The sequence below is a fragment of the Mesoplodon mirus genome (genome assembly GCF_964341445.2).
Source record: "Mesoplodon mirus genome assembly, chromosome: 19".
NCBI lineage: Eukaryota > Metazoa > Chordata > Mammalia > Artiodactyla > Ziphiidae > Mesoplodon > Mesoplodon mirus.
Genome location: NC_138995.1, coordinates 48824789 through 48848371, shown reverse-complemented (window position 1 = coordinate 48848371; position 23583 = coordinate 48824789). Strand labels below are relative to the sequence as shown.

The following is a 23583-nucleotide window of genomic DNA, read 5'->3' as shown; positions in this document are numbered from 1 at the left end:
TATACCCACTGAGGAAACAGGGTGAGAGCCCCAGCCCTCCCCACAGTTCTGGAGCAGCACGTCTAACAGAACTCGCAACATTTCAGACAGAAATGTTCTATGTCTGTGCCATCCAGTACAGTAGCTGCTCACTGCACATGGCCAGTGCAACTGAAGAACTCGATCTTTCTTTATATTTAAGTGATTTCAATTTAAGTAGCTACATGTGGCTAATGGCTGTCATATTAGACAGCACAGCCCCAGAGCTTCCTCTACATGTGGCTCTGAGTCAGCTGAGATGGCTAATCATTTAGACAAACATCACAGGAAGAAAGTTGTTCACCATAAAGAACCTCTCATTGAACCACAAAGAACCCCTCGGTGCTTTGAGGCCCTCTTAAAAGTTAAGCTTTGGAACCTTACTCATGGTCTGTACCCATAAAGCCAGCCCTCTGTGGAGAGAGCAGGGCCCACAATACCTGGTTCATGTCCTCCACTGTGGTAAGAAGAGGCGGTGAGGGCAGTGTGCTGGTCTCCTGCTCTCCACTGCTGTGCTTCCTGAAAGAACCAAGAGGTCAGTGCAGTGGTCACCTGGCTTCCCGTCCAGCTTCTCTCCAGAGGACACCCTAGCCACTTGGCTCAGGTGTCTTCAGGCACTGGTTCTAGGTGAGGAGGCCTTGGGTCCACTACATGCAGGGGACTAAGGTGGGTCACCATGGAGTGGTGCACTCAGCAGGCCGTCATAGGGCTGGGCTGGGGCAGAGGTGGCAGGCATGAAGACTGGCACTGGCTGTTTCAGCTGCTGAGTCCACCAGCTCCAGCCTTTTGTTAATTTATTCAACACATACAGACTGATTGTTTACCATGCACTGGGGATAGGTGACAAAAACAAAACAAAAGGCTATTAATTTTACTACTAACATGAAAAAATTCCTGTTATTATGTTGAATGCAAGGCAGGCATAGCAGGCACAGAGCCAAGTAAACCAGTCTATCAGCGCTCCTACGTGCAGACAGCAGCCTCTGCAGAGGGGGTGCTACAACTGCCTTTCTAGACGTCTAGTCAGCCTCTCTAATTTCCTGTGCCTAAAACAGAAGTCTTCAGATCTTTCCAAGGCTCAGTCCTGCTCTTCCTACAGTCCTCCGTGTCTCAGTCCATGGCACCCTCTTTCACATAGATGCTCAGGCCAAAAACTTGCGTCTCACCCTTGATTCTTCTCTCTCTCTCACATACCCCACTGACAGTTTCTCACCAGTTGCTCTATCATTTTGTTCAGCTTTCTGCTCATCAGAGGCCTCCCTGACTGCCATTCAGAACACAGAAAATCCACCTTTCCCCTCATTCTCTGCCCTCATACCCTACTTTATTTTTCTTCATAGCACCTAATCCAAACTGACATATTTGGGATTTTTTTATCGGCCTTCCTTCAATAGAATATCAGTTTCATGAGGAAGGGGACTTTGATTTGTTTGCTGCTGTATCGCCAGTGCCTGGTACATGATGGGTGCTACTGAATAAATGAAGGTGTCCCTCCCCCGCCCAAATTCAAATGCTAAAGCCCTAACTTCCAGTACCTCAGAATGTGACTGTATTTAGAGATAAGTTGTTTAAACAACTAATTAAGTTAAAATGAAGTCATTAGGGTGAGCTCCAACCCAATATAACTGGCGTCCTTATAATAAGAGAAGATTAGGACACAGACGACACAGAGGGAAGACGATGTGAAGATACAGGGTAAAGACGGCCATCTGCAAGCAAAGGAGAGAGGCCTCAGAAGAAATGAACCCTGCTGACACCTTGATCTCAAGACTTCTAGCCTCCAGAACTACGAGAAAATAAATTCTTGTCGTTAAGTCCCCAGTCTGTGGTTCTTTGATATGGTTGCCCTAGCAAACAAATACAGTGTTTGTAAGAATTAAGTGAGAAACTGTGCATGAACGCTTAACCCAGGGCCTGGCACAAAGAATGCGCCCTAGCTTGTATCAGCAATCACTGTCATCACCACCGTAACTGCTCTGTGCATCCTACTCTGTGTGACTCAGGTACCCTTCCGTCTTTATCTACCTGCTCCCCATTGCTTATCCAATGAAGCCTGACCCCGTGACACGAGGGCCATGCTACGTGGCCTCCCTGTCCCCTCCACAGCATGACTTCTGATGCCCTGGCGACCGTGCATGCTCTCTATTCCTGCCCATGTCCTTTAGAACGCCACCTCTGGGCCTCTGCTTCCTCACACCCACAACAGTCTCTGCATTTCTTTCTAAACAAATTCTTCTCTTATTTCAGGGCCCATTTTAATTTTTGTGACTACTTTTGAAAACTTCAGATCTGAATATACTATGTAACTATTTTTTTCAACTTTGAAATACCATTCGGGGGTCATTTTGTCCAGTTCCACCTTTGACAAAGAAATAGAGGGTCAGAGAGGGCCAGGCCCATGTTTGGATTTGCAAAGCCTGTTGGAGAGCCCTAGGTTAGAACTTGGTTGTCCTGGTCCTGCTCCTCCCACGGAAAGGGCTGCCTCCCATAAGGCACAGACCAGCACCAGCAGACCGTGTTCTCCACAATACTCCCTGCCTGTCATACTGGTATTGTGGGCTACCACTTGCACGAGTCTGTTCTACCAGCAAAGACTCAGCCCAACTTTAAGTCACCACACAAGCTTCAGCAAGACAGTGCTGGAAGAGGCCCTCTGCCTCTTTCACACACGGCTGACTGGGAGTGATGGGGCTACTGAACTTTGTAAGAGGAATAGCTGTGGTTCACATTTACAGACCCCTCTGTCCTTTGGTTTAAAATTTTCTTCATACCTTCTCTGCTTGACAGCAGCAACGAGGTCAGGCCCTGAAAACATGGAGAACAAGCTGTCCCCATTGGCGGAGGACGTCTCGTCACTCGAGCTGGCCGAGTCTCCCTGAGCACCCGACCAGCCGCTGTGCAGGCCATCCCTGAAAGCCAAAGAGAGAAGCTGGTTCTGGGCCTCCTGAAGCCAGCCTGGACACCGGCTGGACAGCCCGAGGCCAGCCCTCACCCCCGCCCCAGCCCGAAAACAACAGTCTTTTCCCTGCACTCATCTCACAACCCAAGAGTGGTCTCTTGTCTCTCTCTTTCCTCTAAAAACTCCTCAGAAGCCTGTGGTTTATAGATGAAATTCATTTTAGACCAAACAAAAAGCTGAGATGGTCTTTAGCTGTGCAGAGTTATTAACCAGGTAGCAACAAGAGATGTAAAAAAAAAATCAGTCCTCAGATGTCTTTATGATGAAAATCCACAGTTCTCTCAAACACTGAACTGAAAACCTTTGGTTTTTGTAGGCTACAAGGACCACATTCCATAAATGATACAGGTTTCATAGCCATGCTCATTTCAGCTAAAGACCGTGTTAAACATGCAATTACTTCACAAACACCACCAAATAAGATCCTTGTCTAGAGCAGAAGAGCCTGTCTCAAAAATCACCGATTTATACCAATGGTGTGTTCACAGGGACACAACATGCCACTTGGCATCCTACAGTCAGTCACCAAACTCTGACCCCCTGAGAATTTGACCATGTGCCACTCTCTCACGTGGGGGCCTAGAAATGAACTGCCTGATAAGGGTGCACAAAGGCCCCATGGGGAACACCCAGGTCCCAAACTCAGCTTCCCTCCCACATCCAGCACTCACCCTTCTGCAAAGAACTCTGGGAAAGGCCAGGTCCGATGGGCATCATCCATGGGTGGCCAATGGCCCCGGGGGTTGCCGGGGCGGCGACCGTGTTGGACTTGCCGCTTCTGCTGCATTGCTTGGCTCACTCCTGCCACATAGCGTGCAAACTCGGGGTCTGAACCCACTGCGTTAAGACAAAGGGATAAACAAGATTTGGGGCCAAAGTGGCCTCTTGTTTTCTTCCCTACCTTCTGAGGATGTCTTGGTGACACACACAGTGAAAAGTGGTGAGGGGCTACCAGGCTTGTGACCCAGAGAGGGCTGCAGGATTTGCCCTGCAGCCTGCTGCGGTGAGATGGGGATTTCAGTACATGGGTCTGAAGATGGGGTATGGTGTGTGCATAGGGACTGTCAGGAAGGGGTATGCCTAGGACTGGGGCAGGCTGAATGTGCACTAAGACAAAATAAAGAGAGAACAGAAAGGTTTGCTTTAGCCATGACTAAATTTTAAAGACAAATGCTAGTTACTTTAAAACTTCCCAGGGACTTCCCTGGCAGTCCAGTGGTTAAGACTTCGCCTTCCAATGCAGGGGTCCAATCCCTGGTCAGGGAGCTAAGATCCCACATGCCTTGGGGCCAAAAAAACCAAAACATAAAACAGAAGCAATATTGTAACAAATTCAATAAAGACTTTAAAAATGGTCCACATCAAAAAGAAAAACAAAAAAAAACCCAAAAAACTTTCCAGTGTGTGGTGCTACATACTTAACAACTAAGAAAATCAGATGATGACTTCAGCCAAGAAATAACCTGAAGGTTATAAAAGCATCAGGGTCAGATAGAGAATATCTGCCCTTCCCCCTTGGGCTCAACTCTGATCCAATATTTTCCTGGATATTGAAGGCAGATCTGCTAATTCAGTTTGAAGATAATGAGTGGTAACAAATAAGATAAAATTTAAAAATGCATTAAGAGGTAGATGGAAACGTACTGGGCAGAACTGAGTAAGGATGTGCAGGGCAGTACAAGTAGGAGGAAAAACAGCATAGGAGAAGTTCAGAGAAAGTCAAACAAAAAGATATGGTAGGAAGACATCTATAGGTCACAAACTGAATATGACTCAGCAGCGTATACTTTTTAGCTTCAAGTTGGGAAAGACACTAGGGCTCAATCCCACTCTTAGCTTTTTCTCTCAGGGAGCTGCCAGGTGTGCATGGCACAAAGATGCCCACACCGGGTAGAGCAGGGGCTCTGTGTGCCTGTCCAGAGGGGGCACTCTGTTCTAGCTGCCCCTGCCTGAGAGGGTGACTTCTGTAATTCATCCATCCAGATTGCCCTTTCTTAATTTGTAAAAAGGGCTACGTAGACCTTACGCCCTTGGGGTGGCATCTGCAGGAAGCTACATTAAGAACTTGAAGATCAGAAAGGAACATCCAGAAGGAAAAGCTAGTAGGATTCCTAGGCTAAAGACGTAAAGGCTGTTCAGGCCTCAATAGAGATCAAAGATGATAAAATTCTGCCAAACACCATTTATACTCTGGATTTAATTATAGGACTGTCAAAAAATGTACACTGTTTATCGGTAATTAAGAAAATGTGCCACACCCACCCAGCTGGTGGCAGGCAGGTGGGCTTGCTCTTCCATAGCAGGGTGGAACGGTTTGCCCTTCCCCACATCCCCAGGGGTTCCCCACATTCACCCACCCAAGGAGAGCAAGAACAAGACAGCATGAGCAGCAGTATGAGGAATTTTGAGAAGACATACAAAAACATTTCTTTCCTTTAATAGTTAATGCTGGGTTCATTTAGTAGGGAATCTCCTCTTCTGGTGGTTATTTATATAAATATGTGCTATATTTACTTACAGTATTTCACAGCCCTTGTGAGTGAAATATATTTTCCACTTCCATGTACCATTTGCTAAATTAAGAGGAAAAATGTAATCGATTTCTATCTATTTACCTTGCATCTACCCACCTTACCAGATTCACTTACTAATTCTGGAAATTTTTTATTGAGGAGTCTTCTTTTTTTAAATTCTATTTCCAGCAAAGAGATGTGCTTTTTTTTTTTTTTTTTTTTTTTTTTTTTTGCGGTATGTGGGCCTCTCACTGCTGTGGCCTCTCCCGTTGTGGAGCACAGGCTCCGGACGCGCAGGCTCAGTGGCCATGGCTCACGGGCCCAGCCGCTCTGCGGCATGTGGGATCTTCCCGGACCGGGGCACGAACCTGTGTCCCCTGCATCGGCAGGCGGACTCTCAACCACTGCGCCACCAGGGAAGCCCAAGAGATGTGCTTTTTAATCTACTCTTTTCTAAAGCTTATACCACTTATCTCCTTTGTTTTTGTCTTGCTATATTTGCCGGAAAGTTCAAGACAAAGTTACGTGCTATTGGTAGTAGCAATTGCCACCCTGTCTGGGTCTTGATTTTAACTGGAATGCTTTTGTTTCACTCTACAAAGTAGTACTTGCTACTGGTTTTTGGTAGATAAGTCTTTCATATTCAAGACATTTTCTTCTATTTGTTTTACTTCGAGGGGTTTACTTAAGAATTGCTGGTGTCTTTTACCAAATGTCTTTACAGCATCTATTGCTGTATGAGTTTTTCTCATATTGGTTGAAATGACAGATTACTGTACAGGAGCAGGGTTCCTTATACTGACCTACCTTACACTGCCGAAGTAAACCAGATATAACTCCTTTGATACACTGCTAGATTTTCTTGCATCTATCTACACTCATAAAAAGTTTTTATGGTAAAATCATGTTGGCTTCATAACTCCCTTTCCAATCTCTTCTCCTGGAACAGAACCAGGCAGGTTTTCCACTTCTTGGTGCAATTTTGGTAATGTATGCTTTATTAGGAAAAAATCCATTTTCCATTCAGTTTTCATATATGTTGTCATCACGTCATATGTGGTAATGTCTTAAAGCTCTTTTAATCTCTCCTATACCTGTAGTTATGTCTCCTTTCTCTTTCCTAATCTTGCTTCTCTTTGCTCTCCATTAATCAGCATTATAATAAATTGGTTTCTCTACTTTATTGGTCTTCTAAAGATCCTTCTTTTAGATTTATTTACAATGTCTATTATATTTTTCTTTTAAATTTAATTAGCTTTGGCGTTTATCCTTTTTTTAAAATTGAAATATAGTTGATTTACAATATTATGTTAGTTTCAGGTGTACAACTTTTATCCTTAATTAATTCCTCCTCCTAGTTTATTTTTGTTTTGTTTCTAAATTCTTTTTCTAATTTCCTAAGACAACTCTGGTGAATCTTCACACTGTCTAGGCCAGGAAAAGCTATATTCTATGAAGGCAGGAGGGTGCCTTACTACCTTTCACTGGTTCTGGAGTTTAGGCAAAAACGAATCACATAACAGGTTATGTAATCAGGAAAAAAGCAGCCCACGAAAGGCCAGCCATTTTACCTCCCATGAATGGGAGGGCCCAGATTGGAGCCCTCTTGAACTATGGGACTTTCAGCCATTCAACTTCTTTTAGCCTCAATTCTGCCCTCTATAAAGTGAGAAAATTAGTTCTACTTACCTTATCAGACTCATTCTAACCACTGCTTCCTACCTTTGCTGGAACTGCCCAATACTTGCCATCAGACAGTGAGAAATGGTCTTTAAAGGGGGATTAAGTCACTGCCTCATATAAGTAAGGATGTGGTAGATGGGCCCTATGAAGTCTTTGGTGATAATATTTAAGTTAAAACCCCAAGGTGGGGAGGTGGGGGCTCACATACCTGCAGGATCAAAAGGCAGAATCTCTCCCAACATCCCAAAGACTCCATCGCTTTGGTCACGGTTTGGCCAGGTGTTATTTCTAGGTCCCTGTGGCTTCTGTCCCAAAACCTCCGACATCATATTATCCATATAACTGCTCACCAGACCCAAGCTGTACAAGTCAGAACTGAGATCAGATATGCCAGGCCACTGGCCAAGGGGAGACAGACCGGCTCCAATGGGTTGTGTTGGCTGCTGGGATGAGCCGTGTACCCATTTCCCAGGAGCCCGATGCTGGGGCAGGGGCTGCTGCGGTCCAACGGGTTGGAGCAGGTGTTGGTAGTACTGGACCTGGGGTTGTTGTTGCTTTGGGGACTGCTGCTGAGGTGCCAGGCCCGGCTGGGGTGTCAGAGGTGTGTGTGCCCTAGCCTGGGGAGGCCGCGGTGGAGGGGGCACTGGCAGTGACGGCTGCTGTGGCTGCATAGCTCCTGCCTTCTGCTCAGTCACCATGGCTATGGCAGCAGAATTACGTCTTGTCACCAGTGGGGAGCCCTGATGTGACTGGCCCATGTTAAAGCCCGAGAGAAAATCTATCACCTCCTGCATTTCCTGATCGGTTGGTAGGTTCATACCCTTCTCGTCCTTGCCATCATCCCCTTGCAGGAAGTTGTCATGCCTCTCCATGAGAAAACCATTGGCCATCTGATTACTGGAATTCTGAGCCGACTGTGAAGGGTCTGCAGTCCTAGGGAAATTACCAATGTTCAAAATGCTCTGTAATCTTGAATCGGTATTACTGGGCATTTTGGCCTTCTCTTCTGAGCACCCAGATATGAAGATATTTTTGGAAGGGGTATTTGGAATGGAATAATTCGTGCTGCTGCTAGAGCCGGTACAGGAAGCTTTCTTGGTGAACCGGGATGTCAGTTTGGAGAAGGTCTTCTGCAGGCCACCTGAAGATTTGTTTCCATTCCCAGAAGGCAAGTCAGCCTGATTTCCAAAATCACAGATCTCCCTTTGAAGCTGGATTTGTATGCAGGGTAAAGCTTGTTCCCTATTGAAAGAGAAATGCATTAAAAAAAAGGACAAATATACAAATTGGACAATGAAATGGATCTCTTTGGTATTTAAGAAAGACTTTAAGAATAAAAAGACCTCTTTGTTTGGTATCAGGTTCATTTGTTTTATAGATAAATAAACACCCAAGAGTTTTAAGAGTACATAATTTAAGCACTTACTATCTATATTTATTATAAAAAATCTACCATGTCTAACGCAGGGCTGTGAAAACTACATTAGATTTCTGGCCTGAGGATTTTGAGTGAAACCCTCTGACCGCAACACAGGAGAGCAAAACACGGCTAGAGTGGGATACGCAACTGGCAGAGGCCAGCTCTGTGCCTGGATGATGGGGACTGGGAGACTGGCAGATCCAGCAGAGGGTCAACGGACAAACGCACACAGCAGAGAGGGGTGAGTGGGCAGGACCCAGGGACACTATGCAGCACTGTTGTCCTTGGAAGTAATTCACAGACAGTGCCAAGAACAGATGGTTGTTACTTCCGAAGTCTTCCAAGGACTTTTTTCCAGTACTGAAAGAAAGCCATAGAGATAGAAAGGGCATGGGTAGGAGCTGGGCAGGTCATGGCTGGTGTGACCCTGGATAAGTCACCTCACTGTTCTGGGCGCATGAATGAAGACAAGGGGAGGGCCCACGGCTAGATGTTTAAGGTCTCTACTGGTTCTAAAGTTAATTCACAGAGAGATAACCTTGCACCTGTTAGCTACTTTCAGATATGAATAAATGTCATGCAAGATATAAGTAAATTTTCTAAATATTTTTCTGCTCTTAGTTCATAAGGAGAATGTGAGTTGGGTTAAAATCCTCTTGATGTACTTAACTCTGAAGTGGTGAAACAAATGAAGGCAAAAATGTTAGCACTGGGGAATCTGGGTAAAGGGCAATTCTTTGTACTATTCTTGCAACTTTTCTGTAAGTTTGAAATTATTCCAAAAAATAGTTGCCGAATAGTTCCCTTTCTTGCCTTATTTACTAACATACTATCAGTGACGTACTCTCACATGACCCTGTAAGTGGTCACACTGTCCCTAGGTGTGGACCTGAACGTGAACCAATTCAAATGCTGGGTGGGGACACTAACCTCCCTGCCCTCCAGCGGGTGAGGTCCAGCACAGCCGTGTAGAGCACATCCACCAGACCCAGGGTCTTCTCCGGATCGAGGCTTCTCTGCAGCAGGGACATGGTAGCAGGGTCTTCTTTCAGGCACCTAGGCATGAAACGGGCTGCGTGAGTCTGGGCTGCACTTGTCCGCAAAGGGGTTTCAAGCAGGCCTTATACAAAAGGCCACAGCTTTTGGCACCAAATAAAAATTTGGTAATTGTAAGAACATTGAGAGGATGACAGGGCTAACACTTGTGCTTGTTGCTCCACAAAAGGAGGAGGAAGCAATAGGGCTTGGGGTCTCCATAGATTTCTAACTGTCTAAGAGTCTGTTTAGTAGGAAGAGAAGAGCTCGGTGGAGGGTTTGCCTTCCAAGGGCCCTAATGCCCTCTCACTGTCCAACATCGGCTTCGGCCTTTATTTTCCTCTCTACCCTGCTGAGATTCTGTGCTCTGGCACAGTATGTACTCCTTTACAAACTTCTTACATAACGTCCCACCCTTCCCTCCCGCTACAGCACTTCACACCTGTACCTAAGAAACCAAGGGTCAGTGGAGGGAAAAAATCTGTCTGCCAGCCTGGCAAACTTCAGATAAACAATAAACATGGTTTTCCCGTAAATTAATTTTTTCCCTTTCCAAGATGACTGTTTTACCTTCCCCCTCCTCAAAGCTCTGCTATCCCTACCATCTCCCATTCTTTGCTATCTCAACTCTCACTTAATTAAGAAAACACATAAGCAGATGAGATCTATTTCAACCACCCTCACCACTAATCCCACCAGTTCACCAGTGTCTGTGCCCACACACCCTGCCTGCCCTGCTGTCAGAGCACAGGACCTGCTCTTGCCACGGGCTGACCCTCCACCTGAGCACAACATGCGCCGTACAGCCTTGCTTTTTTCCCAAGGACCTCCCTCGAGTAATCACCCCGTTTCTCCCCTGTGATATTCCCTTTGGCAAACAAACCAGCATTGCCAACCACCTGCTCTTAGCCCCAACATCCACTCCAGATACTGCCCCACTTCTCTGCTCCCCATTTTTTTTTTTTTTTTTTTGCGATACATGGGCCTCTCACCGTTGTGGCCTCCCCCGTTGCGGAACACAGGCTCCGGACGCGCAGGCTCAGCAGCCATGGCTCACGGGCCCAGCCTCTCCGCAGCGTGTGGGATCCTCCCGGACCGGGGCACGAACCTGTGTCCCCTGCATCGGCAGGCGGACTCCCAACCACTGCGCCACCAGGGAAGCCCCTCTGCTCCCCATTTTAACAAAATCACAGTCTCCTCCTCTTCCTTACCTCCTATTCTCCTTTCATCACACTCTGACCAGGTGTTCATCCCTATAACTCCACTAAAATAGCTTTTATCAGACAACTCAGATCTTGCCAATGTCAAGGGTCAGTTACCTGTCTCCACTTTACTCAGTCTCTCAGCAACATCATGCAATGTCTCCTTCCTCCTGGATCACTGTCTTCTGCAGCCCTGGAGACCCCAACCTTGCTCCGTTTTCCTCCTACCTGGCTGGCAGTTCCTTCTTGGTCTCGTCCTCCTCCTCCTTCCCCTCCCTCTGCATCGTGGCACGTTCCAGGCTTCGTCCCTTCTTCTTAGAGGACTGCACGTGGTCCTGTGGTTTTATAGACCATCCCTACAATAAAGACTCTCAAGTTGTCTTCGCCAGTCTAGACCTTTCTCCTGATCGCCACCCTCACATATCTAAATGCACCTTTGACAGCTCTCCCTGCACACCTACCAGGCAGCTCAAAGGGAGCCTGGTCAGTACAACTCTTGATCCCTCTCCTCCCGCCAAAACCACTCTGAACCCTATGACTTCCTCAGTAAGTATGCAGCACAGCTGTCTACCTAAGAGTCACTGCTGGTTTTCCCCACTTCCTACATCCAGTCCATCAGCAGGTCCTGCCGGCTCTTCCATAACGCAGTCCGAATCCAGGCGCTTCCACCACCTCTCTCGCTGCTGCTCTACTCCAAGACACCACCAGCGCCTGCGTCTCAGGACCAGCCTCCCATCTGGTCTCCTTTCCTCCAGTCCTGTCCCTCCAAGGCCCACCCTCCACGTAGCAACAGAGCCTCCTGTAGCACAAATCAGAATACACCACTCCCCTGTGCAAAACCCGCCAGTGGCATCCTATCATGACTGAAATAAAATCCAAACCCCTCCCCACAGCTCTTTGTGGCCTGGCCCTCCTGCCTCTCTGGCCACACCTCTCTTTGCTGTCACCTCTCCTCACCTTGTCTCAGCTGTGAGGCCTTCTCACACGCCCTGAGTAAGTTGGGTTTGCCCACAGCTCAGGACCTTTGCCCGGACTGTTTCCCGCTGAGAGCTGCCTCCCACCATTCAGGTCCCCACTGCCCACCCAGGGCACCTCCACCAAAAAGCCTTTTCTGAGAGGGAGAACCAGGAAGATGCTGTCTGTTCCTAGGCTCTCTGGGAGTTAAATGGTGAAATCAACACTTGCAAAGCCATCCTAAGGAGGCAGAAGCACTCCCCAACATGACTTGGGCTTGAGAAGAAATGTATCTGTGAGGATGTAAGCCGGCCAGCCTCAGAAACACTGGAATAAGCGAGCAACGAGGCAAGCTCTGCCAGTGCCCACTCAGACCCTGGGCTCCTGGGAGAGAATCTTGGCCAGTGGACCTGGCCGAGGTTCATGCACCTGATTCTCTCAGCCTGGAATCGCCGATTACCAGGACACACTTGTTCTATGTTCCCAAGCCAACTTCTACTTGTGATCTGGCTGGTCACATGTTTGCCCACTAGATGAGCATTTTTGGGTCATGCAGAAAGGAGTTCCTGGTGATAACAATAATTTCTCTTTCTAAAAATCAACAAATTGGCATTTTAATTGCATTCATCAGTCTTGAGAGTTGATCAATAAAAACCCCTGAAGAGACTAAATCCATTCTTTTGACAAATCACCCAGACTGGCTTAAAACCTTCTACCTGTTCTTAGATAAAATCCAAGTCCCTCAGGGACCCTGCAAGTCCTGGCTTCTATGAATCCCCGTCTTCAACACCACCTAGCATAATTCCAGCCATGCCAGCTCATTCCTCAGGCCTTTGCATTTGCTGTTCCTTCTGCCTGGGATGCTTTCCCCATCTGCTCTCTGCATGGCAGGCTCCTCTCAAATGTCACATCCTTAAAGAGACCCTTCATGACTGACCTCCTCATCCAAAATAGCCTCCTCCTGCCATCTCTACCTGTTATTCTCCATCAGATGATGTCACTCTATTCTTATTCCCCTCATACGTTTGCCAGTGCTTGAAGTTAACTCCTATGCTTATTAGCTGTCCCCTCCCCAACCCCATGCCATAACGAAGCCAGCTCTATTAGGGGCGGGGACCCTGTCTGTCTTGCTCATGATTAAATTCCCAGAGCCTAGAACAGTGTCCATCACATATTAGGTACTCAGTAAATATTTGTTGAAAGAAAGAATGGGTGAATGGCTTAAGTGTGACAAGTTAAAAAAAATCTAAGTAAGGTTTTACTTTCTTTGGGGAAAAAAATGTATCTGGCAGCTAGACACGTCATTTTATTAAAAGCAAAGCATATAATAAATTCTTGACTAGTTTTGCTAATAATTTCATTTTTTCCAAAGGTGGAATAAAGCAATCACTTCTTTTTGAGTTCTCAACAAGCACATATTCTGTAACTTGAAACAAAAACATAAAACTTTGCATTTTTACCAAAAGTAGCCAGCAGAGGGAGCCTCTCCAAGTAATTGCAGTCTTTGAGGTCTTTCACGGAGGTGCAATGAATTACAAAGGAAATCAATCATACAGGGACAGTTGTGGAAGTAAACTGCAGGGTTAACCATTTTAGTACTGTTTATATTCACCCAATTAGCCAAGAGTTGAAAATGTTTTCTTTTTTTTTTTTTTTTAAGAAGATGTTGGGGGTAGGAGTTAATTAATTAATTAATTTTTGCTATGTTGGGTCTTCGTTTCTGTGCAAGGGCTTTCTCTAGTTGTGGCAAGCGGGGCCACCCTTCATTGCGGTGCGCGGGCCTCCCACTATCGCGGCCTCTCTTGCTGTGGCGCACAGGCTCCAGACGTGCAGGCACAGCAGTTGTGGCTCACGGGCCCAGTTGCTCCGCGGCATGTGGGATCCTCCCAGACCAGGGCTTGAACCCATGTCCCCTGCATTAGCAGGCAGATTCTCAACCACTGCACCACCAGGGAAGCCCGAAAATGTTTTAAAATGAGAATCCTGGTTAAGTTTAATATTTTTCAATAAGAACGTGAATTAAAAAACAAATTAAGAATTCAGGAACACAAAAATCTTACAAAAAAGTGAGCTTTTAATCTACTGCTTGGGGAATTCCCTGGCAGTCAGTGGTTAGGACTCCACGCTCTCACTACTGAGGGCCTGGCCTGGGAACTAAGATCTCACAAGGCACACGGCACAGCCAAAAAAAAACAAAAGACAAAAAAATACAACTACTGTTTGACAGGAATGAAGATATGTATATAAATTAACATTATGCCACATTAATAATCAAATTTAGAAATGTGGGGAAGAAACTCATAAAAGGGAGATTTGGGGACGTGAAGTCACCTGCCAACCCTTACTTGATATGTATCAACAAATTCTAAAACTTTCGGCAGAATCTCCGCCGGACACCCCCCTCACATTTCAAGAAGAAATGATTTGAATACGATTCGAGTGCACTACCCAGCTGCCACTTTAGTCCACGTGGGCACCAACGGTGCCACGGCCCCTTACGAGCCCTCTCTTCCTACCTAAATGCTTTACACATTTCCTACATAGTGAAATATTCATTCTGATCATAATTTTAATAGCAGAAGTCTTCCAATATAGGCTTAATTTTTCTTGTTTACTAGTAAAGCTGTGATGCCGATCCTTCAGCTGAATCTGTGTGCACATCACATGGATAAATCCCTAGAGGTGGAACTGCTGAGGTCAGAGCCCTTATTTTAGGTGTCTGACAAATGAAACTGCCCCCCAGAAAGGCTGTGTGATTTATTCAACAACATCTGTGCCTGTTTTTGTACAGCCTGGCCCAAATCTAGTACCGTTATTCTAAAACAATTCAACAACATGATGGGCAAAACGACACTGTATTGTTTTTCTACTTTGCCTTCCTTTGTTAGGTGAGGTTACACATGTTCTTCATCGCTTTGTTGACCACGTCTCTTATGATTTACCTGTCCATGTGCCTTGCCCATTTCTTACTGATCTGTAGGAGCTTTTGTTTGAATAGATTAAGAATACTTTATTATAAGTTTACAAATATAATCAAATAATTAAAACTAAGAACAGCTCAGTCTGCCTCCAGATTTGCAGTGACACTGGGTGTGTAATGACATGAGCTCCAGATCAGCAGGGTTGTTGCTAGAAGGAGAAGAAATGGAAGAAGAAGTTCTGTGTTCTGTACTCAGCTTTAAAGAAATGCTGGGTGACTTAGAGAAAATGATATACTCTGTTCAAAAGCTGTGGACTCAGTAACACAAAAAGATAATATTGCTCACTATGACCCATGAGTATATAACATTTTAGATGCATTACTGGTCAATGAGACTATTTTTCAGACATCTTGCCTTCCTTATCGTGTACCGATAATCATGACACATGGCATTAACATACCTCCACTGACCATAAACCCGCACAAGTAGTTAAGACCTGTTGTGTGAGCTAGCGTAGGGTTTGTCCAAAACAATGCAAGCTTTTCAAAGATGTGCAAACATCAATCAGTGCGTAGGCTTGTGTTAATGTAAGAGTCACGTTACCATGTGGATGGGACTTGAACCACAATTCTGGAGCCTTCTAAACTGATTTGTGGGGCATAGGCTTCTTTATTTTCAATCTGCGCTGTATCAACCACCACCTAACAGAGAAACAAAAACAAAAATCAGTTTTCAGAGAGGAAAACGGATCATAAACAAATCAAATGCATGAGCCTATCAGTGCTGCGTGACTCTGGTCTCTGGTAAGAACTATTCCCCAGCAAGACAGATACGCAGAGGCCAGTCAGGAGCCCCACGGAGACAAAAGCAAGTAATAAAGATGACTGAAAACAGTAATACTTCAATAAACACGAACACATTCGAGGTGCAGGAGGTAGCAAACTCTGCAATCATTTTCAGTACTTCTTCCAAATTGTAAATATGTTAATTAGGAATTACTTTGTTTCTTTTGTTTCATTCCTAAGTATTTTTTCACTTTATGCACTTGAAAGAAGTAAAAATGTCATTAAAAATCAAACCAATGCTTTAGAAAAGCCTATCTGTAATGACTGAATCCAAGCCAGAAGTCGATGAAGCTTTTTGTAAAGACCATTTTATCCTCAACCATCAATATAAACAAAATTACTTCAGGAAAAATGAAGAACCAACCCTTTTCTCAATGATTTCCTCTTATTTAGAGGACAGTCTTTATTTTTTATTTTTCATATTTTTTGGTCATGCCGTGCAGCTTGCGGGGCCTCAGTTCCCCGACTAGGGACTGAATCCAGGCCACAGCAGTAAAAGCATGGAGTCCTAACCACCAGACAACCAGGGAACTCCCTGGAGGAGTCTTTAATACTACACAGATGATACAGTATGCTCTGTAATTTAAAGAGTCTGACAAAGTAATGAATATATTTTCAAATAACTAAAAGAATTTTAAGAAAATAGTCATAAAACACTTTAAAACCAAATCTGTAACATTTCAGAAAAGGCAAAGCCATGCAGAGTTGCTTATTAGGATTCCAAATTCAGCCTCTAATGGAGTTGATTTCCACCGCTGTAAAGAGAGTTCTCACAGCTGGTCTGCAATGTCCTTTGGAAAAGACTTCCTGTCCAAGTAATAGCCATTGTTGGAACAGGCAGGTGTTTCCTCTCTCCTCCCAGCCCCAGAACAATAATCTAAAGGTTCTTTATCAGTCACAAACAACGGTGCCCTGGGATCAAGGCGGAGGGAATTAGGAAGAAGTTATTGCTCTCTGAGTAACATGGGACTTTTTTTTTTAACGATGATTTCTCAAAATAGCCTTTGAGGGACTTCCCTGGTGGTCCAGTGGTTAAGACTCTGTGCCCCCAATGCAAGGGGCCTGGGTTCAATCTCTGGTCAGGGAACTAGATCCCACATACATGCTGCAACTAAGAGTCTGCATGTCGCAACTAAGGATCCCGCATGTGGCAACTAAGACCTGGCACAGCCAAATAAATAAATAAATATATATTTAAAAAACTAAGCTAAAATCTTTTTTAAAAAAAAAAAAAGCCTTTGGGTCCTCCTGCCTTATTTTACACGCTCCTTTCTGGAGAGCTTATTGCCATGGTTCTCCTAGTTTCAGCTAAAATGGTCTTTGGAAACCTCCATACTTCAGCAGGGGGTCTCCAGTTTACTCTTTTTCTTAGGGGTTCCTATATTAAGGAACAGATCTTAAGCAAAACATAACTCACCACTGTGGACAGGCCCCCACCTGGCCCTCTACAAGGCAGTACCACCCTGAGCTGGGCCACCTGAGCACGCACTCACACCAAACAAAAGGACTGCATCCTCCCAACAGCTCCTTTTATGAATAAAGTAGGAATTAGAGTAAGAAACAGTTCTTTAATTTTCTAAATCTCTAATTAGCTTCCTTTAATCTCTGAAATGCTATAACTCTTCAAAAAGCAGTCATTTAATTCTAGAAAGTGGGATAAGAACATAAGGTATACGGGTCAAAGGTACCTAACAAAAACCTAGGTGTTGATTTCCTGACCCCACCCAACTTTGGCAAAAGTTATTCTTCTCACCAGAGGTGAAAAGACCAAACTTACCTGAGTTGATGTTGTTATTTTATTGCAGAAACAGAGAACTGGGATACAAAGTGACTGGATGGGGGCACTACTTATACCATTGGAGGAGGTGATATTTGAGCTGACATCAGGAAAATGAGAACGAGTGAGTCACATGAAGATCTGAGAGGAGTAGTCTCAGGAAAAAGGAGCATCAGGGGCAAAGGCCTGAGACAGGAAGAAGCTTTGTGTGTTTGAACAACAGAAAGACATCCACTGTGGCTCCAGAGTAATCAGGCCAGGTGAAGGGTCCTATCAAATCATTACTTATGTAATGGTTTCCTTAAAATCAGGAAAGCAGGAGACATCATTTTGCAACTAGGTCCCCTGCTAATACATATTATCAATCTATTAAAGGAAAAAAAAGACTTGGGCCTCACTGTTGTGGCCTCTCCCGTTGCAGAGCACAGGCTCCGGACGTGCAGGCTCAGCGGCCATGGCTCACGGGCCCAGTCGCTCCGCAGCATATGGGATCTTCCTGGACCGGGGCACGAACCCATGTCCCCTGCATCGGCAGGCGGACTCTCAACCACTGCGCCACCAGGGAAGCCCAAAAAAAGACTTTTTAATGCTGTTCTTCCTTTACCTTTTCTATCTGGTCTAAAACCTGCAGCAAGCAAAGTGCTTTTTAAATTCTCCAATGTTTTTGCACATGTGCCCACACCACATCCTCACATGCCTGAAACGTCCTTCTCTATTCTCTCCCCCATTCATCACACGTGCTCACTCACCAGTCCAGCTTGGCCAAACAGCAGCTGCACGGCGGTCTTGCAGGCACCCCGCCACGTGGATGGGCACACCTGGTTCAGGACTTCAGTCACAGGAAAATCGTCCCTGGGTGTGATTCCATTATAGCAGCCTGCCTCCTTGATCAGCTGTAACATTGTATGCTACAGATTGATAAAAAGAGAGTTCGCACCTCAAAATAAAGCCATACCAGGTTCTAAGACTTGTAGAAATGCATTTACAGGTACACAATAGTCCTCAAGAGAAGAGCATTTTATGTACTCCCATATCATGTCATTTTAATTTCTTAAGTAATTATCGTTAATTACCTTCAAAGATTTTCCCAACCCTGTAGCGTGACTGGTTAGATATGAATACATGTGCGTTAATACACATATGTGATTTCTATTCTGGCACAAAATATAGCATTATTTAGCAATGTGCTAATGCAAACTGGTTGAGGAATTTTGAAATTCTGAATAAGGAAACAAAATCATCTGGCAAAAGCAAATACCAATGAAAACCTCATCTTTATTTTGGATGAACAAGTGGTCAGGTATGCAGACTCTGGAAACAGACTGTATAAGCTCCAATTCCAGTCTACAACTTTCTAGCTGTGTGGCCTTGGACCTCAGTTCCTCTATCTGTCAAATGGGGAAAAGGGCAGTACCCACTTCATGGGTGAGCATTAACTAGACAATGCATAGGAAGCATTTGACACAATGCCTGGCACACATGATGCTCTGCAAATGGTCCTAATTACTTCAGTATTATGACAATATCTCTCCTCTTATTTAATTTATGAAAGTCCACTGAAACATTAATCATAAACAGCATTTTATAGTGTACTTGCAAAACCCTGTATTTTACACATTTTAAACAAAATTATGAATAAAACTAACTTGGCAAATGTCTCATTAAAAAAGTCACCCTAGGAGCTTCTGATCTGGTGAACACGTGGAGGTGCCTGGAGAGAACATGGAACCTCCAAGCCCCTTCCCCATGCCTTGCCCTAGGCATCTCTTCCATCTCACTGTTCCTGAGTTACGTCCTCTCATAATAAACTGGTGATCCGGAACTCTCCCAACAAGTTGGGATTCACAGCATCAATGTACTCAGATCAAGATAGTGTAAGGAGAGTATGCTGAGGCAGACATAGCACATTACTGAAGAAGTTCATTTATGGCCGTGTAACTATAAAATGGTCACAGCCACTGCCTTAAATGCCAAAGTTTCCTTGGACCCTCTCCACACACTTCCTGGATCCCCCGGCCTCTCTTCTGGCTCCAGAGACCATTTGCCTCTGAGGACCCTGGCCCTGATCCCACTTCGGGGCTCCAGACCCATACATCCAATTGCCTGCTGAACAGCTCCACTTGGACATTTCAAAAGCAACCTTAAAATCACGTCCAAAAATATATTTTATGATGACTATCCCCGAGCCTCAATAAACAGCACCAAAGCAGCTGTCCAAGCCAGAAACCTGGGCCTCATCTCCTTTCCCCTCCCTCTCACAGCCAATTAATCACTGAGTCCTGCTTATTATAACTTCTAGATTGCTCTTGAATGCTTCCACTCGCCTCCCATGATCACTTGATGGGGCTATGGCCAAAACCCTTCAGTGCTGCTCCCCTCCCAGCCACAGTCCATCCTGAAGTCAGGGTGATCTTTCCGAAATGCAAACCTCATTACACGACCTGTCTTGGTGGGATGCCAGCCACCTGGGGATGGAGCCCAGCCCTCACACTGGGGGTTTTCTGGCCTCTCCGGGCTGCTTTTCCAGCCTTGGCTCCTACCATGTCTCGCCTTGTTCTAGACGGTGGCCCTCAGGTCTGACTACATATTAGAATCCTCTGGACAACTTTTACAAAATACGAGTCCAAGCCTTACTTCAAGACAATTAAATCCGAATCTCATTAGTGACTGTCCTGGACAGCCAGGGGGGCCCCGGCTACAGCTCTAAGGAAGATCTTCAGCTCTTGGGATGGGCTCTTACTTCCTGGCCATCTCACAGCCTCAGCCCCACCCCCATACTTATTATTCAGGTCTTTCTCTGCTTAAAGTCCTCTTCTCAAGAGTCACATCTCTTAATCCTCCAGGTGAGGCCCCCTCGTTCTGTGTTCCTATCACAACCTAGTGGGCTGTCAAATCTCCTAGCCTGGCACCAATGGATGCTCAATAAAGACCTACCAAATTGAGACAAAAAAAAACACAACAAAAGTCACCCTAGTCTGCTTTTAGACACCAGTTTACTGAGGAAGGTCAATGCCTCCCGTCTTCACTTAAGTTTTGCTTTTTAGTCTAGATGCTTTACAAGCCCTCAGGTTTCCTTAAGAACTCTGTTTTCAAGTTCACACCCGGTTGTTGGAACCCCAAGGAAAGCTACCGTCTTAAGTTTCAGATTGTCGGCGGCCGACTCGTTGAAGGAGACACCCTTCAGGAAGTTCGATCCTATCTGCACAGGGACGGTGGGAAGCTCACACTGCATGGGCTGCGGCGGGGTCTGCCTCCGCCCTGTCTGCTGTGCTTCTGCCTCGCTGCAGCAGCCCTGGAAAAGGGTTGGGTAGGAGAGGAGAGGTGACCCACAGCTCACCTCTCAAGACATTTGCCTCATGTGGATGGCATGAATGCCATACCACAGCTCCCAGGAGCTACCAGAGAGAAAAGCGTACCTGCAAACTGGCTTCAATTGCCTTTGGATTCAGGTGGAAACCGGCTTTCATTGCATATTCACAGTGACCTAAGCTTTCCAGAGCTATTTTATATGCCTGCAAAGAAATTGTTTGCAAGAATGAAGATTACATAGCAGATTATAAACAGACTAGGTTCAATGAAAACAGAAATTTTAAATTTCTATAGTTATTAAAAGACATGAGGCAAACCACCATCTTATTACTCTTTCCAATTGGTTCAGCATCACGACTTTAACTCCCTCCCTGTTCTCATCCCTTAGATATTAATGTGCCGGTTCTGAAAAACGTACTTGCAGAGCACTGTCAATCTTTATGTTCAGTTCTTTCAGCTGGTGCTCAGGAATCGCTGCACTTTGAGAACAGAAGAGCTGCTGAACTTCAATTCCTGCCAGGCGGCCATCGCAGCCTCTTTCTCTTAGTCTAGATGTTGCCTGCAACAGAAATGGTGACTGGTAGGTAAAAGAGGATTTTACAGATACTAGCAAAATTAAAAAACCAGAAAACAACTATAGTAAAGCAAGAAACTATCTAAGAATTAGATATAAACCAGACATTCCGGATCGTCTGTATTACGAAGTGAGCAAGCAGCCAGAAGTTCTGAAAGACTGAATCAAGCATTGAAGAGAAAGCAAACCTGACAATAGAACTACCTTATTTAAGAGACCCCTGGGAATTCCCTGGCGGTCCAGTGGTTAGGACTCCGCACTCTCACTGCTGAGGGCCTGGATTCAATCCCTGGTCAGGGAACTAAGATCCCACAAACCATGTTGTATGACCAAAAAAAAGAAACACTGGAAAAAAGACTTACCTACCTGTTATTTATTTTATATCTATATTACATATAAATTACATACACATTAAAAACATTCACATTTTAAATTTCCCTGCTTTAAAAAGACAGATACCTTAGTATATTGGCCCTTGGAGTTTCCAGAATTAAACAATATATATATATGGTTGAGTGGTCCTATACACCAAAGTAAAAAACCTCACCAATAGACAAAGAATAGGAAAAAAATATACAGTGTAACATTAAAGGAAAAACAGAACTTTTGAAATCTGCACAGGAAAATGAAATACTTATTGTTTAGTCACTAAATATGTTTATGAAGAGCACATAAGAAAAACAAGAAGAAATTAATCTGTGTCTTGTGATGAAATGTTATCTATACATATGGGTCAGGACTAGAGAATACAGAAAAATATATATTTGATTTACTAGATGGAAGGAAGGATTCAGGATGAACTGTCTTTCAATTTTTCAATGTCTATTTTTATTGCAATAACATTTGTGCAACAAATAACATTTTTTAACAGTTAATTTTTGTTCTTCTAGGCCAAGGTAGGAGTTGTAGTATTTACCAAAATTGCAGGACTAAAGGAAGTTAACTAGCAGCTATAATGCCATACATTTCCAAAGCTCCACAAATTCTGTATGAATACCAACCATTCCCTGAACCCTAACAGTCTCACAGTTTAAAACCATTTGACTCTCTTTCTAGAACTCTTCCATTTAGTCAAATATGTAGCCCACAGGGTCTTATGTTAGGTGTCTCTGGATAGACAGTGGAGCACAAAACCTGGTCCCTACCATCTTGGAGCTGACAGCTTCATGGGTCGAAAAGGCAAACAAATAAAATATTTAAAAAATATAAAATGGAGAAAAACATCCCAAGGGAAATAGAGAACTGTAACAGGGAGTGCCCAAGAAACTGAGAAATCAACATTTAGGCTGAGTTTAAGGCAGAGGAGGCAGTCAACAGAAGTGTGGGGTGGGGGTAGGACAGGCAGAGATATCAGCAAAGGAACTAGAACCCAGTAAGCAGGGGAGAGTGGCCACAGATGAGGCTGGTGAGGAGGCAGGGGCCAGATTATGTGGGACTAGGCAGGTCATGGGGATGGGTACACACTTTACCTTAAGGAAATGGAGAGACATGAAGGACGGCAAGACAGAAAGGGGAGAAGCAAGTCCAGCCACTGAAGCTGTCAGGGGAGAGTAATGATTCCCTGAACTAGGTTAGTGATAGTGGACACAGAAAGAATGGGACAGATTTGCAGTCATATTTTGGAGGTAGGATCTGCAGGGCTTTCTTATGGATTGGATGTAGATGTGACAGAAAAACTGGAGGATAAATCTCAGGTTTCTTGCACAAAGGACCCAGTGTGGGATGGCACTACATGCTAGCACAGGGAAGATTTGAGGAGGAACAGTGTGTGCAGAAAGGCTAAGGGCTAAGCCATCAGAAGACCTGAGGAGGGCAGCAGCTGAATTTGGGGCCTGAGCCCACGGGGGAAGTGAACTGGGCACACACATTTGTGTGCTTGTGGCCCCAGCCCACAAGCAGTTTTTAAAGTTCCAAGACTAGACGGAGACCCTCTAGGGGAGAGGGCATGTAGAACTGAGCCTTGAGAAACTCATATTCATAAGTTATGCTGAAGAGAAGCTAGCAAAGTGGATGGAGAGGCTAGCCCAACAGCTAAGAGGTACCTAAGAACACCTGGCTCTCCACAAGGAGAGAGGATTTCCAGGGCTCATGTCGCTGTGAGCTGCTGAATGGAGTCATCGGGATCCTTGGATTTCTGCCAATTATTTTTGGCAACGTGGAAGGCACCAGTGACCCTGACAAGACAAGGTATGTTCTTGTGTAGGAGTGGAAGCCAGATTTTAGTGAACTGAATGATACCATTTATATAAAGTTTCATATTGTGCAAAACAATACATTTATGGATACATACATATAGAATAAAAATATAAAAATATGCATAGGAATCACAAACTCCAAAATCAAAAGAGGTTATCTCTAGAGAGAAAGGAATAT

At 44.8% G+C, this 23583-nt stretch overlaps 1 protein-coding gene across 2 annotated transcripts in view; it reads right to left on the bottom strand.

The window, feature by feature from the left end:
- GARRE1 (granule associated Rac and RHOG effector 1) overlaps positions 1 to 23583 on the bottom strand; it is an 81191-nt gene that overhangs the window by 2673 nt on the left and 54935 nt on the right. For both annotated transcript variants that reach the window (XM_082605818.1, XM_082605819.1), the window contains 10 exons: positions 21055 to 21195; positions 20744 to 20839; positions 20458 to 20619; positions 18077 to 18235; positions 15309 to 15406; positions 9524 to 9649; positions 7382 to 8415; positions 3649 to 3814; positions 2790 to 2927; positions 459 to 537 (listed from right to left, as the gene is read on the bottom strand). In XM_082605818.1, the coding sequence (XP_082461944.1) occupies positions 459 to 537; positions 2790 to 2927; positions 3649 to 3814; positions 7382 to 8415; positions 9524 to 9649; positions 15309 to 15406; positions 18077 to 18235; positions 20458 to 20619; positions 20744 to 20839; positions 21055 to 21195 (2199 nt within the window). The remainder of the gene's footprint in view (positions 1 to 458; positions 538 to 2789; positions 2928 to 3648; positions 3815 to 7381; positions 8416 to 9523; positions 9650 to 15308; positions 15407 to 18076; positions 18236 to 20457; positions 20620 to 20743; positions 20840 to 21054; positions 21196 to 23583) is intronic.